The sequence below is a fragment of the Gigantopelta aegis genome, chromosome 7 (genome assembly GCF_016097555.1).
Source record: "Gigantopelta aegis isolate Gae_Host chromosome 7, Gae_host_genome, whole genome shotgun sequence".
Classification (NCBI taxonomy): domain Eukaryota; kingdom Metazoa; phylum Mollusca; class Gastropoda; order Neomphalida; family Peltospiridae; genus Gigantopelta; species Gigantopelta aegis.
The window spans coordinates 20900473-20917500 of NC_054705.1; the positions used below are offsets into that span (position 1 = coordinate 20900473).

The 17028-nt window shown below is 38.1% G+C and overlaps 1 protein-coding gene across 1 annotated transcript in view; it reads left to right on the forward strand.

The window, feature by feature from the left end:
* The first annotated feature begins 3064 nt into the window (after nucleotides 1-3064).
* Nucleotides 3065-17028, forward strand: part of LOC121377296 (elongation factor 1-delta-like) — a 29040-nt gene continuing 15076 nt past the window's right edge. The window contains exons 1-3 of the mRNA XM_041505231.1: nucleotides 3065-3119; nucleotides 5551-5656; nucleotides 7668-7745. Of these exons, the coding sequence (XP_041361165.1) occupies nucleotides 5552-5656; nucleotides 7668-7745 (183 nt within the window). The 5' untranslated portion in view covers nucleotides 3065-3119; nucleotide 5551. The remainder of the gene's footprint in view (nucleotides 3120-5550; nucleotides 5657-7667; nucleotides 7746-17028) is intronic.

A 17028-nucleotide genomic window follows, 5' to 3' on the forward strand; every position in this document is an offset into this window, starting at 1 on the left:
CGGCACCATGTCCCATTGAATGGAGACCTTTAGCGTTCCACTGGAGAACGCTAAGGCCCTTATTTCCAATGTTTGAATTATTAGCGGGGGCGTATGGAGACTTGTCTCCCATGACGCTGGCCCGATGTTTTTTTTACGTTTTTAGTTATTTTTAGATTTAATTAGGTTAATTTTGGGGGGCAATTAGGCTAGCTTTAAATGGTGATATCTCCTGTACTAGAGTTTGAATGATGGATTTGAGTTCACTAACTTCTGACGGTGAGTTGGTTTTTAGTTTTTCTGCATAGGAGCAGTTTTGATTAACTGTAGGAACTGACTTAACGCTAAAAGTTTTTTGGTTGCCTGGTTTATTTGTTTGTTCGCTAGTTCTGTTTAATTTGCGAAGCGCCTTCTGGTAGTGGTGGCATCTGATGTCGTGAGCCATGTGCCGGCTAAGGCAGTTAGGGCATTGCACAGGTCTGGTACAGGGTGAGTTGCGTGATGATCTTTCATGTTTCTGTCCACACCTGTGACAGGTGGGAAGTTCTCTGTGATGGCGGCACTTAGCCGCACTATGTCCCCACTGCTGACAGTGGAAACATTTACTGGGCTTACGTTCATATGGCGTGAGCTGGTAATGGCGCCCTTGAACGCATATGCGCTGGTCGGTATTGCTGAGTGAAGCAGCTATTAAAACATACCCATTTGACCAAGTGGTCGCCTCCTTCAGGTTCAAGTGTGGGTTATCCCTTCTGAGCGTGTTCAATGTGGTCGCTTCTGCTGGGAGAGGATTTAGTTTGATAATCCACTTGGTGCTGAGAGGGGTGGGGTGTTTCCATTTGTTGTGGCGGGGGCTGGGGGTTCCCTGCTAATTTGAGGTTTGAGATGCGTTCACTGTCAAGCCTGTCTTTTATACCTCTACTGAAACACCCCTGCGCATGCTGTAACCTCACCGTGGTGCAGGGGTGTAACATTCTCTTTGAGAATGGCCAATACAGCACAAATAAATTTTGAGTAAAAGTCCGTATCTATCTGTGATATTTGTATTTTTGCACGGTTCTTTACACTGTGTTTTTGTTTAAATCTTGAATTTTTATATTGATGTTGATCATCACTTTATTTGTTTGTATTACCATAGTGTGACACCCAGTAGCCGATGTATTTTCCGTGCTGGGGTGTCGTTAAACATTCATTCATTCATTCATTCATTCTACTGAAACAATTTGGGTGAGTTGGACAGTTGTCAACAAGTGATACTTTTTTCTCCTTTAGTTGTTACAACATTTTGTCACTTCAATTTTGTCACAATCAATCCCATATCAAGTGGGCCTAAAAATTACAATAATTTTGTCTTCTTGCCCAGGTCTGTCAGTTCTAATTGAACATAGAAATGAGATTGGGGGCGAGTTGACCAAAGACTAGGGCGAAATGTCTAAACACTGAGGCGAGTTGGTAACTTTTTTTTGGGGGGGGGGGGGGGGGGGGGGGGTGGGGGGAGAGTTGACCAAACTAAGAATGCAGAATGCTATTTTACTTTATTCCTTCTAAGTCTCATTATCATCTAGTGTAAGTGTAGGGTACTCGGGTTCGGGTCGAGTTTCACCCTCGAATACTCGATTGCAATATTTTAGACTCGTGGAGGCCATATCTATATCTATCTATCTATTTATCTATCTATCTATCTATCTATCTATCTATCTATCTATCTATCTATATATATATATATATACACACACATACACATATACATATACAGATACAGATACAAATATATAAACCAATCATTACGCATTTTTACATGGATTACAACTAATATTTTGGGTTGATTAATGGAAATACAACATGTCATGGAGAAAAGGTTTCAGGCTAGCTGATTTCACCCCACTATCTTTATGAGTTTTGCCCGAATTTGTTCATGGGGGGCGGGGGGGGGGGGGGGGGGACAAGAAAATGCTACCGTTATAAAGCCAATATTTGTGTCAATTAATTATTTTTAAACTAATGTTGCACTAACCCCTCCTCCCATTTTCCTATGTCGTTCTTCACCGTTGTACAGTGGTGGCGTTTACTGCTTTTTCACAAGAGTGGCAAATACTCCGCCACCTGTATCTATTAAAAGTTTTAAAATAAGTTCTGTAAGAATTTGTCTCAGACCGTATAATGTAATTCAGGAAATTGCGAAAACGATCGTTTCGTTCCCGCGTCGCTCTCCACAAATCTAATTTTGCGTAACCTATATTTCGTTCGCGCATTGAATTTAATGCGTCATTCAAATGGACATAACAGCTAGGTTTAGCAAAAAGAAAATGTGTTACCTGAATTTATTATTGTATAACCCATAAGTGGGTTGCGCATGTCCCACTATCAAAGTTATAATTTGATTGTGGTTATTGTTTGAATAACATGCATACACTAGAGCTCTGTGTTTTGACTACAAACTGTATCAACTTTACGAGTGCGTTTGCAGGGGATGGAGGGTTTCGGGAAAGCAAATTTCTTTTCCTTTATCAAAATATTTTTTGATGGAAAAAAACTCGGTCGCCACACCCTCATCCTGCTAAAATCACTGGCCATGCGTCTGCTTTATTCGTTTATATATCTCTGAACACTATATAGCCTATTTTCATGTGTGCTGGAGTATAGTTAAACATTCATTGTTAATTGTTAATTAATATCATACAATAATTGTTATACTGAAAATATTCAGTGTGCAAATTGACGATATTTGTGAATCGATATCGATTATCTTACTACAAAATTTAACACATTGATCAATGTGATATAAATTAATGACAAATATTATTCATTTGACGAATGAAAGAAGAAGTCCACTTTCGTGTCTAAATGCAACGCAAGGCGCCCGCGTTCGAGAAATATCTGGGGTTAACTCATCTAGTTTCGAATTGAATTTGGCACGAAATGTTTGGATACCAATATAACCAAAAATAAAATATAGCATTAAAATATTATATTATATTTAATATTAGTTTAAGTAATTAAAATGGTCAATAAAATATAAAATGTAATTTTCTAATATAATGTTTGTTTTTTCTTTTGTTTCGGAGCTGCATTCACGTGGCCTTTCCTTCCTTTTTGACATTTTCTGGGCAACACGGAATTGTTGCTGAATATCTATCGAGGTATTTCGTTGTCTTTGGTTTTTAACAGTACCAACTCTGTTACATTAAGCACAAAATGAGAGTTATAGAGACACAAACGAAATTTTTATTCTTGCAAAATGAACATAATGGTGCTGAAATTGTAAATTTATTCAGTAAAATATGAAATAGCCACCAAACCAAAAGTAGAACCTTTAGCCAGTTTAGGCTTTACTGAACATGATGACTTCCATACCCACTCTCCCCCACTCAGCACCCAAATATACAGATATACATACAAAAAAAGGAGAAAAAAGTAAATAAATACAAAATAAATAAATTGGAAGGTGTGAATTAATTGTTCCCGGAACAAAAAGAAATTTTTGGGTATGACACATGTTACAGAATTGAGTTTTTAAGTTGATGTGAAGGTCTGGCCACCCCCAGAAAGAAAAAGGAATTTAGGATCCATTAGACACGTTTTCCTACCAACTGTGATACAAATTCCTTGGTCGTTCGTGCTCGAATAGTTTTATAATCATTTAAAGATAAAATTAACAATACAGTAATGATAAGAGTTGTTAATTTGGAGTGGACTGGAGCCCAGTTTTAAGGCACTCGACTGATGTGCAGTTGGTCTGGGATCGATCCCCATAACGCATTGGTAGGCCCATTAGGCTATTCCTTCTTCCAGCCATTTCACCACGACTGGTATATCAAAGGCTGTGATATATGTACCATTCTGTCTGAGGGATGGTGCACTAATGGGAAACATGTAGTAGGTTCTCTCTCTAAGACTACTTGTCAGAATTAAAAAAAAATTGGACATTCAGTGGCTAATGATTAATAAATCAATGTGCTCTAGTGGTATTGTTACACAAATTAATATATATATATTTTTTTTACCCACTATTAAGTACTAAACAAACCAACAACAACTATAAGGAAAAATATGGAAGAGTCTGTCTGTAATCTCTTTACACGTGTTACATATGATCGTATACATTCAAGTGTGTTACTGATTACTAACTTTAATAGAGGGGGTGGGATTTAACTCAGTCATTTGAGCGCTCACCTGAGTTGCTTGTGTCGCAGGATCGAACCACCTCAGATGCATTCAGCTAATTGTTTTGTCTCTCGTTCCAACCAGTGCAACACAACTGGTCAAAAGCCGTGGTATGTGCTTTCCTGTCTAATGGAAAAATTTAGCGTGTTTCCTCTGATGACTATGTGGAGCGGGATTTAGCTCGGTCATTTGAGTGCTCGCTTGAGGTGCTTGTGTCGTCGGATTGAACCACCTCAGTGAATCCATTCAGCTATTTTTTCTCGTTCCAACCAGTGCACCACAACTGCAGGGCTTCTAGAATTTTTATAAAATCCACTAGCCATGGGATCAGTGATTTTGAATATTTACTAGCCACAATTAAAAATTCACTAGCCTTACTTTACTTTAAGTTAATACAATTTTACTAATAGTAATAATGTCACCTAAAGAGGGCGATAGAACTTAAAAACACTAAGATTGAGAGATGGGGGTGGGGGCAGGATATTCATATTTATAAAATATACTTAAATGCAACATTAGACAACTTTTTTTCACTAGCCGTCGGGCATGGCAATGGTAGTTGTTTACTAGCCCAACATTGAATATCACTAGCCATGGGAGTGGGGCTACCATAATCTAGAAGCCCTGACAACTGGACAAAGGCCATGGTATGTGCTTTCCTGCTTGTGGGAAAGTGCATATAAAATATCCCTTTCTGCATTAGGAAACATGTAGCGGGTTTCCTCTGATGACTACGAGTCATAATTATCAAATGTTTGACATCCAATAGCCGATGATTAATTAACTAATGTGCTCTAGTGGTGTCGTTAAACAAAACAAATGTCTAACAAACTTCTGATGAACCCATTCGGCTATTTCTCATTCCAGCCAGTGCTCTACAGCTGGTGTAACAGGCCGTGGTATGTACTATCCTGTCTGTGGGATGGTGCATATTATAAAAGATCCCTTGCTGCTAATCGAAAAGAGTAGCCCATAAAGTGGCGACAGTGGGTTTCCTCTCTCAATATCTGTGTGGGCCTTAAATATATGTCTGACACCATATAACCGTAAATGAAATGTGTTGAGTACGTCATTAAATAAAACATTTCCTTCCTTCCTTCCATTTATTCACATTAGAAGATAGAAAATGGCTTAGCAAATTTTATTAGCCATTTTTTTTTTAGAAGCTAATTTGTCTACCGACATTGCGAACCCTGGAATCACCTCAGATGCATTCAACTGATAGTGTTTTTTCTCATTCCAACCAGTGCACCACAACTGGTAAAAGGTTGTGGTATGTGCCTTCCTGTCTAATGAAAAAATGTAGCTGGTTTCCTCAAATGTTTGACATCTATTATCGGATGATTAATTAATCAGTGTGCTCTAATGGTGTCGTTAAACAAAACAAACGTTAAACCTTTATTTCAGAATGGCCTGCCCACTGTTACAAGACTCCTTCTGGCTGAGTCAGCTGAAATTCGAAGATGCTGAAGCACAGTACCAGAAAATCGTAGCTGGGAATGCTCACGTTCAGGTCTGTTGGTCAATTCATACATGGTGAAATCTCTTGTGGCGGCCACCTGTATTATGCAGCCATCTGTGTTAAGAGGCCACTTTTTATTCTCCAAAAATCACCTAATCAGGTTTTAAGCTGTAGCTAGCTTGACAAATTGCCAAATGCAAATTAAAGTTGAATTTGGTAAATATATGTCATTTCTAATTTGCCAAAAAGATAATTTGAAAATCGTCTAAAATTTATAGATGTAGGCTACCACAATTTGTGCTGTTTAGTGTTGGGCTAAACAAAACTTGAATTTGGCGACAGTTTTTAAGCAAATTCACCAAATTGTTAATATGTTACGGGCTTTAGCCTAAACCCTGTCTAATACGTTTATAGTATATTTAGTTAGTATAAATTTAGGCCACTTTAAGTATAATTTGATTAATGAGTTGAGTAAAACCCAAGTCCAGGTAACCCATTTAGTTTTTGTATTAACCTGCATGGTTAGGTCAATGGTTTCCTAAATTTAATGCACGAATGTGAAATGTATTTTGAGGTAACCTCCGTAAAATTTTGTTGGGATTGATCTCCGTCGGGCTATTTCTTGTTCCACGACAGATATATCAAAAGCCGTGGTATGTGCTGTCTTGTCTGGGATGGTGCATATAAAAGAACCCTTGCTGCTAATTGAAAAGAGTAGCCCATGGAGTGGCGACAGCGGGTTTCCCCACTCAATATCTGTGTGGTCCTAAACCATATGTCCGACGCCATATAACCGTAAATAAAATGTTTTGAGTGCGTCGTTAAATAAAACATTTCCTTCCTTCCATAAAATTTTGAATCCGCCCTTAATAACTGGTACATCAAAGGTTATAAGGTGTCCTCTGTAAAAGGGGTTGGGATTTGATCCAACACTTGCCTCATGCACAGTCAGTTTATGATTGATCCCATTTGGTGAGCCCATTTGGCCATTTCTCGTTCCTGTCGGTACTCGACAACTGATGTAAAAAAGGTCTTGATATGTACTATATCCTGTCTGTGGGATGCTGCATGTAAAAGATCCCTTGCTGCTAATCGAAATTAGCAGCCCATTGGCAGCCCTTGAAATTCGGACAAGTTTGCTACGGCAGTTAAGTGCTGTCGCAAATCAATTTTGCAACGGCACTACGGCGGCTATTTTAAAGAAAAGATTAATGCTGTCAAAATTATTCATATATGTTCCACTGCTGTAATAATATGCTAAAACATAACATCTCAACTTTACTTTTGTAAGCTTCTATACTGGAATAAACCAATTTATATTAATTGAGGAAACTGAGCCACACATGATAATAAATTTATGCTTTTTTCTGGGATCTCTAATTGGACAGAGTTAAGAGAGAAATGCCTACAGACCTTTCACCACTCACAGATTTGCGACGGCATTTCGAGGGCTGCATTGGATGTCTACTTAGGGTTGGAACCCCTCTCTTGAAATCATATAACCGTAATTCAACTGTGTGATTTTTTTTCTTTCAATAAAACATTTCTTCCACCTCTGTTGAAAAAGTACATGTAAAAATTCCCATACTGCTGTTTGATAGGAGAGCATGGCCTTTATGGCGGAAGCAGGTTTCCTCTCTCAAACTCTTAACCAGGGGCCTAATTCACAAAGGTCTCTTAGGCTCTGCTAGACAACAAAGCATCCTCTATGCAAGTCTCTTTAGCATTGCACTGCGAGATCGCAAAGTTGTGAACGTTTAATGAATTAGGTCCCTAGGTCCCACGTTCCACAGAGCCATCTTAGTGCTACGATGTCGTAAAACCTCTGTAAGCTATGATGTCACGATTAGGCATGCCATATCCTATGACTGTTTTACAATATCATTGCACTAAGATGGCTTCGAAAATCTGTGCCCTGGTGTTCAAACCCTAGTGTAAAATGTGCCACGGTTTACTCTTAAATAAATATTCTTTTCTTTTTTATCTCTGTAAGACACATGTCGAGTCAAAACAAAAAGACTTCCTATGTTACCATGGTAACACGTAAACTTGTGTTTTATAGGGCCAGGCAGGGACGAGTTCTCTTGCTATGGAAATTGCACAGACTCGACAACTGATTAAAAACGCTCTCAATAATCCAGTGAGTAGGAAAAATTCAATTTTGTTCACTGCTTTTTAAACCTTTTTATTCCAACATTTTAAATTTTTTGCCAAATTTGCTTGCATGTTTTTTAATACATTTTTTAATGCTTAAATTATTTAATGGTTTGCTTCCAATTCTCATTTCAAAAAAGATATTACTGAGCTGATAATTGCAATGTACAGCATTTCATAGCTTCTAATTTATAATTATTGTTTTATCTGAAAATTAAAAGATGACATATAGGCCTACATGTAGTTTTACTTTTCCAATGACACCAATAGTAAGTTTTCTTAATTTTGGTTCATACATTGTGTTATATAACTTGTGTAAGTGCTAGGTTAACTTAAATTCCGTACTAGGGATGTTCCGATTTATTGAATCCCAGGTCTTGATGTGGAAACAAATTGAGGGGAGTTACTAATTGCTCCCTAACTTAGATCATGGGAAGCCATTTAAGATATTACTAGAAATGTAGACATAATAGCTGTTGATGCATGGTATTGTGGTCTATTAAAATAGTGTGCTGTGCAGCCCAATACCTCTGACTTCAGCACTCGAGGTTTCTGTTAGGGTTACCTCACCCTTAGTCCATATCAATCTAGCCTCTAGCCATTGACCAGTCCAGCTTGGGTGTCCCTAACAGAAGCCAAAGCTCCTGCTGACATAGCTCTCTGGGTCATTGAGACATACAGGCCCCGACACCATGTCAAGGAATGGACTATGAAGGGGAAATATTACTATATTCATACAATATAAATTCACATACTAAGGGGAGGTAAATTTATTATTACCCACATGGTTAAAAATATCTCGGTACATAACAAAGTGTTACGTTCCACTAGAACGTCAAGTGGGACGTAACACTTTGACGTTATACAATGTCAAACGATTGACCAACTATTTCCTTGCTGGAGCGTTCATCAAACAAGTTTCCTTGCTATGGATCCCTCGTGTAATTGTGGACATTACTCTGAAAGAATTCATCATTATTTTTTTGAATGTCAATTTTGTAACCAGCAAAGACCAATTCTTTTAACATATCCAAACAGTTTTGAACCAATTAATCTTCAATTGATATTAAACGGTGAAGACACGTTTAATGATGATACCCGTAAGCAAATATTTGAGCATGTTCACAAATACATTAAACAGACACGGCACTAAGAAAACGTTATCTCGTGGTACGGAATCATTTGTTTATTGTTACTTTTTACTATTATGTTATTATTACTAACCAGTTTGGCTGTCCGAGAAGATAAAATGTTAATAATGAATAATGTTAAACCATCGATTACTTCTATTTCTTTTCTTTTCCTTTTCTGTTCTTTAGGTTTATACAATCGTTTTTCACAAATGTTTACTTTACTTTATTTATTTGTTGAAAATTTCATCAGTTGCCATTATTGCACAATTTAATGTTTGTAATTAAGAGAGGGCCTCGTAAGTTGGATAACTTGCGCTCAATCCTTTTTTGTATGTATGTATGTGTGTGTGTGTGTGTGTGTGTGTGTGTGTGTGTGTATATATATATATATATATATATATAAAATATGTTTTCATTCGATCAACTCAACAAGTTTAGTGAAATAAGTTGAAATCAATAAATAGCATATTAAACTTGCTATCATTTCGTATCGTGTTTACATCCTTTTAATCGGAACATAAACGTGATACGAAATGATAGCTCATTTAATACTGTATAAATCTGAAGACAATGATAGGTGAGCAAGGGTAATGGCTTCCCTTAAATGGCGAGGTCAAAAGTCATCCAGCATTGCTCGCCTAATCCGTTTGATTTATTGGTTAAATTGATGCGCAGTTGGTTTGGGATTGATCCCCGTCAGTGGGGCCATTGGGCTATTTCTCGTTCCAGCCAGTGCACCACGACTGGTATATCAAAGGCCGTGGTATGTGCTTTCCTGTCTGTGGGATGGTGCATATAAAGATCCCTTGCTGCTAATGGAAAAATGTAGCGGGTTTCTTCTCTAAGACTGTAGTATATAACAGAATTACCAAATGTTTGACATCCGATTAATAGCCGATGATTAAAAACTCAATGTGCTCTAGTGGTGTCGTTAAACAAAAGGTAAGTATAGTTAATGTACAAGTTTTATGCATAAATAAAACTGAATATAACACTAGAGTTACTTCCCTGTAAGGCCACATAATCTTGTGACAGAGATCCCATCCAGGGCAGATAGGACTAATTGAAGTTAGAATTTTGCCCCCTTTTGTTCAAAAGTTCTTGGTCAGGTGACAATGTACACTTGATTTTATTTCAGTCTTCTTATTGTACATGGATGTAAGTATAACTATAAGGACTATTTCTTGCACATGGATAAACAAAATAAACTATACGTTTAGTATAAAAAACCCATCTCTAATCATTACATGGGCTAATATTGCATCTTATTAATCAAGTTGTAATATACCGAGTCAAATTAAAAACTTAACAACCGTTTCATCTTGGCTAATTAGCAAATATGACAGAAGAACATGTTAAATAAGGTATTTTTTTTATTGTATGACATTCAAAGAAAGAATAGGAATAAATGTTGGGTCATAAATCTGTTTGATGCACCCACAGCATTCGTCAAAACCACAGTCAGTCAAAATGGTAATTCACCAGCTAGGTCGTCTGATGAAATCACAGGTTCCGTAGTGCGTATGTCCTCCATGTTTACCCACAGCTGCAAGGCAACGCTGCCTCATTGACTGCCTGCTGTGTGTAAAGACCGCATTAGGGATATGGCGCCATTATTCTACTAATGAGGCATCAAGTTCCTGCAAAGTCTGTGGAGGGTTCCTGAGAGGGCGCAGGCGTCATCCCAGCACATCCCAGACGTGCTCTATGGGATTCAGGTCAGGCAACCTTGAAGGCCACCCCATGACGTTGATGCCCGCGTTCCTCAGGTAATCCCTTGTCAAGATGGCCGTGTGGGGTCTGGCGTTGTCATGCTGAAAGATCAGGCCTGGACCATGAGATTCCATGAAGGGCACAAGTTCCTGGACCAGCACCTGATCATGGTATACAGCAGTGTTGAGGTTGCCACGGATGACAGAAAATCGAAAATGTCCATTTCCACAGAAAGCACCCCAAACCATTACACTTCCGCTCCGAATCTGTCAACTTCAGTGACACAAAACTAAGCATGACGTTCACCACGTCCACTCCAAACCCTCTGCCTGCCATCGGCAAATCGTAGTGTGAATCTTGATTCATTGCTAAACACGACTCTATTACATTCCCTCTGAGTCCATCATAAGTGGTGTTGTGCCCACAGTTGATGTTGACGTCAATGAAATTGGGTCAAAATTGGTCCAACATATGGGCATGGAGGTGAGTTTTTCGTAGCCGATTTTGGATCGTTTGTGCGGACACCCGACGTCTGAAAAGTTCATTACTGGTTGCTGTAGATGTCATGAAATGGTGTTGTGGAGGTGACGTAACACAATATGACAGTCATCGGCCTATGATGTCACACATGGTCTACCAGGTCGGGGGCGATCAGCTGCGGGGTATGTTTGTTGTACTCGTGTCTGCAGCTGCTGACATTCATGTGTGCAACATGCCAATGGAACATTCACGCTGCACATTTGTGAGACATGGCATCGAAACCGGTCGAAACAAATATCGTTTTAATGTGATTTTTTGTTCTGTCAGACTAATGTGTGAGCAAGTAACGATGAAAACATATGTGCTATTATAGTCAGGTGACCGATCAATGGCACGTGCAAAACCACTTGCCTCAATGGTGCTGAGCACGTGCTATGGATCGGGTCACGTGGGCTGTGATGGGCTTCAAATGGAGTGTAGTCATTGTGTTTACAATATTTATTAAAATTTTAGATCGTGAAGTTTTTAATTTGACTGAGTATACATTGGAAATAACACCCATCATACACTTCATAATGGATCATTTACTACTTTGGCTGTTAAGAGAATTTTACTTCCAATATATTTTTCAATCATAAGGTAAGCCTATTATTTTACTTTAAGTTAAAAAAAACAAAAACAAATTGTGGCTGAAAATTCTGAAGTAACTGCAATGTATTTATCATGTATTTACCCCCCCCCCCCCTCCCCCCATCCCGACCACTAGGTTAACTACAATGTAACCTTTAAAATAGTTTTAGTTGGCTAAATTGTTTACGAATTTGCTTGGTTGAGTCAAAGAATCTTTCTACTAAGCAATGGCAATTGTTTTTTTGTTGTTTTTAAAACTTTTGTTTAGTTTCTTGCCTTAAATAATTTTTTGTACAGCAGCTGCAAGGTGAAGGTGAAATATTTGTATACAGTCAGTTCTGCAATCACAGCTAGGGTTAAACCATCAGAAATACAAGATATGTAGCTTTAAAAAGACAGCAGTGTATGTTTTCTAATGATATTACGAAGACAGTTTCATGAATGGTTTTGAAATCGGAAACAGATATTCTACCGTTATATTTTATTCATATCCAAATACTGTATAAAAATATCCCTAAGTAAGCTACTTACGTGATATTCTACAATGGTTTGTTTACCCAGCTCTTGTTGTTAGATTGTGATATTTATAATTGTTATTCCGACTGAAATCAGCTACATGAATTTCTTTTTAAATATCTGTACAGAAGAGAATCTCTTAAAACCAGACTTTTTAGTTGGTCATGAGGGTGTCTGGTTTAGAGGAGGTTCACTACATGAATTTCTTTTTTAAAAATGTTCTGAACAACAAAAGAAATAGGGATATTAATTTTGTTTTTGTGAAACAGATTAAAGGGGCATTTCTGAGATTGCTGCAATTTTTAAGATGTTATCGACTCGGAGACTTTTTAATGATTGTTATTACATATCAAATATATTTTTCTGCATTGAAATATTATATATTAAACGGGTTTCTGATTGTTCTGATATTTGTACTACTGTAAAACGGGTATTATTCACGGCAGTAAATTTTCGCGATATCAAAAATGCAGGCAGTTCGCGGTTTTTAATTTTCGCAGTGTCATGGTTTTTGTTTTTTGTTTTTTGTTTGTTTTTTCAAATTACTAACACATACAAAACTATACTTTGGTACATATCATTAAATCGACACTAGAGCGGTCAACAGAGGTATACGTAATAATATCCCTTTCTGAGCGACTCCGCTAAGTGCTGCACAAAAACTAAAGGGATTCAAACTAAATTAATATTTACATTTTTTGTTGTTGTCCAGTATTTATTAGAAATAAAAGGACATGTAGGAATAAACCTTCAGACTTTCACAGTGACTGTATTTTTAGTTTGTCGATATACATGGTGGTTTTAAGATCCAGGTTTCTTGTTTTATTGGTTCTACTACAGGGGCGTAGTGTGATGTGGACCAGGGGTGGGTGGGAGGGGGGGGGGGGGGGTTCGAATATGAACCAAGTGGACCCTTTTTTTATTTTGTTTTTGCACCGCCAGACACTCCATGTATAAACCGGTATGTTTTAGTTCTGACAGCGGACCATTTGCTTCAGTGGGGGGTGGGGGTGTCCGTCCGAACCCCCGAAACCCCCAGCCTACGCCTGTGTACTAAATTGTCACTGGTCAGTAAAACACCAATATACATTGAAACCACCGACATACATTGACATTTCTGAAAGCACAGTAGGATTATTCAGGATATTAAGAATTCATGATCAAAATTAATGTAATGTTTAAACTGTTATGTATTTAATTTTTTGGCTTTACAAAATCATCGGAAAACAGGACAAGTAAGTTTGATAAGTTATATGTATTTGATGTTGTTTTAATTGTTGTCCATTGATAATTATTGTTCATATACATGTGTATGTACACATTTTACGTAGTCTTCGTGAATTATGCATGCTACTTGGTACTATACTCAACAACGAAAGTTTAGCTAATGTTAAAAGAAATGGCATAACATTTATAAATTAACCAACCTATTTTTATTCATTACTATTCACATCTGAAATGTTTACCATTTACAAACAACATAAACTCATCAATCTTTGCCTTAACACAAGAGGAGGACCTGGTTTTCTTTAAGTTTATTCAACCATGGCAAATTTAGACATTATAAAAGATATTTGCTAAACTTTAGTTGTTGAGTATAAATAGATTTTATCAGTTGTTGTCTACTGCAGGGAATTTTTTTTTTAACACTTACATATTGGTAATAATAATCTTGACAGTTGAATGTTCACATTGTTTTGACCTAAACTATCTATGTTCAGTTATTTTAATTTTATTTAATTATCTCAAACTTGCATTGAACTTACATTTTAATGACAGTTTTTCCAGCTGATGATGTAAGTTTATGCAAAAAATTAAAAACTGTAAACCGTGAAAAGAAAATGTGTGTGCATAAATAAAAAATTAATGTAGTTCGCGACCCGACCTCAAGTAATGCAAAATTAATGTAGTTCGCGACCCAACCTCAAGTCATGCAAAATTAATGTAGTTCGCGACCCAACCTCAAGTCATGCAAAATTAATGTAGTTCGCGACCCAACCTCAAGTCATGCAAAATTAATGTAGTTCGCGACCCAACCTCAAGTCATGCAAACTTAATGTAGTTCGCGACCCAACCTCAAGTCATGCAAAATTAATGTAGTTCGCGACCCAACCTCAAGTCATGCAAAATTAATGTAGTTCGCGACCCAACCTCAAGTCATGCAAAATTATATGCACGCATGATTTTCATTACAGATATACATTGCATATACTGTATTTGACCGGAAATAAGCCCAGGGGGCCAAGATAGCTCATTGTGAGCTTAGCAAGGGTTGGGCTTATTCCCAGACAAGGGGCCAGTTTTGTTTTAAAAAAATACTACTAAAAAAAAAAAAAAAAAATATTAAATGAACCAGGAAGGAAAACAAATGTTCAGTAACACATCTATTAATTAGTATTCCATTTGTTATTACAGGTAATAAATAATAATTATTAATTAATTAAATTAATTGTGTACCAGAGGTTGTTTGCAAATAAAACTATGTTGCAATGTTAATCTGTTTATAATTTTAAAATTTATAAAAGTGAAATTGTTCAAAACATGACCGATTAGCGGTTTGTGTAGAATTCAATTTGCATAACATGCATGTAATGTAGTGTATTTCCTCAGATGACTACGAGTCATAATTACCAAATATTTGACATCCAATAACCGATGATAATTAATCAATGTGCTCTAGTGACAGGGAGTGCACTTTACGGTCGCCCAATCGCCCATGTTGAGTCAAAATAGCATCGGGCGAGTCAAAATAGCATCGGGTAAGTCGAAACCATATCACCGAAAATTTCCACATATTTGTATTATGTATCAAAATGCAAATAACTAATGTTTGTAAGAGATCGGTAAGTTATTTTTTCTTTTTCAGCTGGTTTCCTGTTAATATCTGCACAACCAAACCCATATAGGACATAATAGTGACCACTTCCCCATTATATCGAACAGTCTAAAACCATTCAGAATGCCTCAGCCGGTTTTGATTATGTATTCAGAAAACCTTGGCCACGTAAATGTATTCGTAGGTCCAGTTGGAACACTTCGGTCATGTCCATCTTTACTTTCCATTTAGTTACATCTAACAATCGGAACAACTTGTCACATTCAGCTAGGGTATGTTTCGCAAACAGATTTTGTTTACGAGCCTGAGGTTTTCCGAAGTTACATTGTGTTGGAAGGTTTTTGTTTCTTATGGAATATACCGAGTGTACTATATCAAACATCCAATCGTCACTGTCAACGATGTCAACAACAGCTATCATTGCCTGTGCACGTATGAGTATTAAATAGGAATGCTGGTCAACTCGCCCCAAAGCCAAGTCGCCCGAGTGTTTGGACAGCACGCCCCAAACTTTACTGTCCATAAATAAGTCTACAACTTTGGTTCCATTTTATTTACTAATGTTACTGCAGTGAAACTCCGCTATTACCACCACTTATTAAATGGTTTTATATTGGGGAGATCTTAATATCGAATAAATAATAATCTATTACAACGAACTGTCAAGCCTAATTTATCGATGTTTGTGTGTTTGTCCCTTATGTCCTTAAAGGAATGATCAGGCAAGGCTTTTGGACTCCCGACTGGTGTGCATATTCAACACTATTTAATGTATACTACTCAAAAGAATTTAAGGGTCAAAAATTTATAACCAAATAAGTTTCAGAGTGTATTAGATTGATGATGTAAACTACACCAAATTTTTTATTTATTGTTCCATATTTACAAAAAACCACAAATAAACGTCACTGTATACAAGAAAGTCACATGACATGCTGTCAAAGTTGAAGGTTGTCAAACATGGATTTTACACATTAGAACATTCATTTAATAGTGTGTGAATCCACCCCTGGCGCGAATACACTCGACACATCGTTGCCTCATGCTGTTGATCAGACGTCTGAAGAACTCTTGGGGAATGGCCTGCCACTCTGCCATAAGAAGTTGACCCAGATCATGAAGGTTGGCCGGAGGGGCATGGTTATCCTGAACTCTCCTGCCTAATTCGTCCCAGGCATTCTCTATTGGGGCCAAGTCAGGCGAATATGCTGGTCAATCCATCCTGGCGATACCTTGTTGTCTGAGAAAGTCCGTTACCACCCTGGCGCGGTGGGGTCTGGCATTGTCATCCTGCAGAACTGCCCCGCCGCCAATCTGCTGAAGGCCTGGGAGAACCAACGGCCGGATAATCTCATAGCGGATTCCATTCAGATTGCCATCCACCACATAGAGATGCCGCCCCACACCATGACGCTGCCACCACCGAACCGGTGACGTTGTCTAACGTTAACGTCGGCGAAGCGCTCCTCAGGACGTCTGTAGACAAGAACCAGACCGTCGTTGAACTGGAGACTAAACCTGGACTCATCAGTGAACATCACTCGACCCCACTGAACACGTTGCCACCGCAGATGAAGCGTGCACCAGTGACGTCTGGCCGTTCTGTGACGTGGTAGGAGTGGTGGTCGAACAGCCTGGCGACGGCAGCGTAGATTATTGGCTCTCAGATGATTGCGTATGGTTTGATCAGACACTCGAGTTCCAGTCGCAGTCCGCAGATTGTCACGTAATCGGCGTGCAGTGGTTGTGCGTTGATGTAGAACCATATTGGTGATGTAGCGGTCCTCTCTATTTGTAGTGCTTCGGGGTCTTCCCGAACGTGGACGATTTCGAACAGAATTCGTTGCTTGGTACCGTTGCTACAGTCGGCCAACGACTCTGACTGACAACAAGTCTCAGAGCAACATTTCTTTGCGTATTGCCATCCTGAAGCCAAGCAATAGCCCTTCCTCGATCTTCGA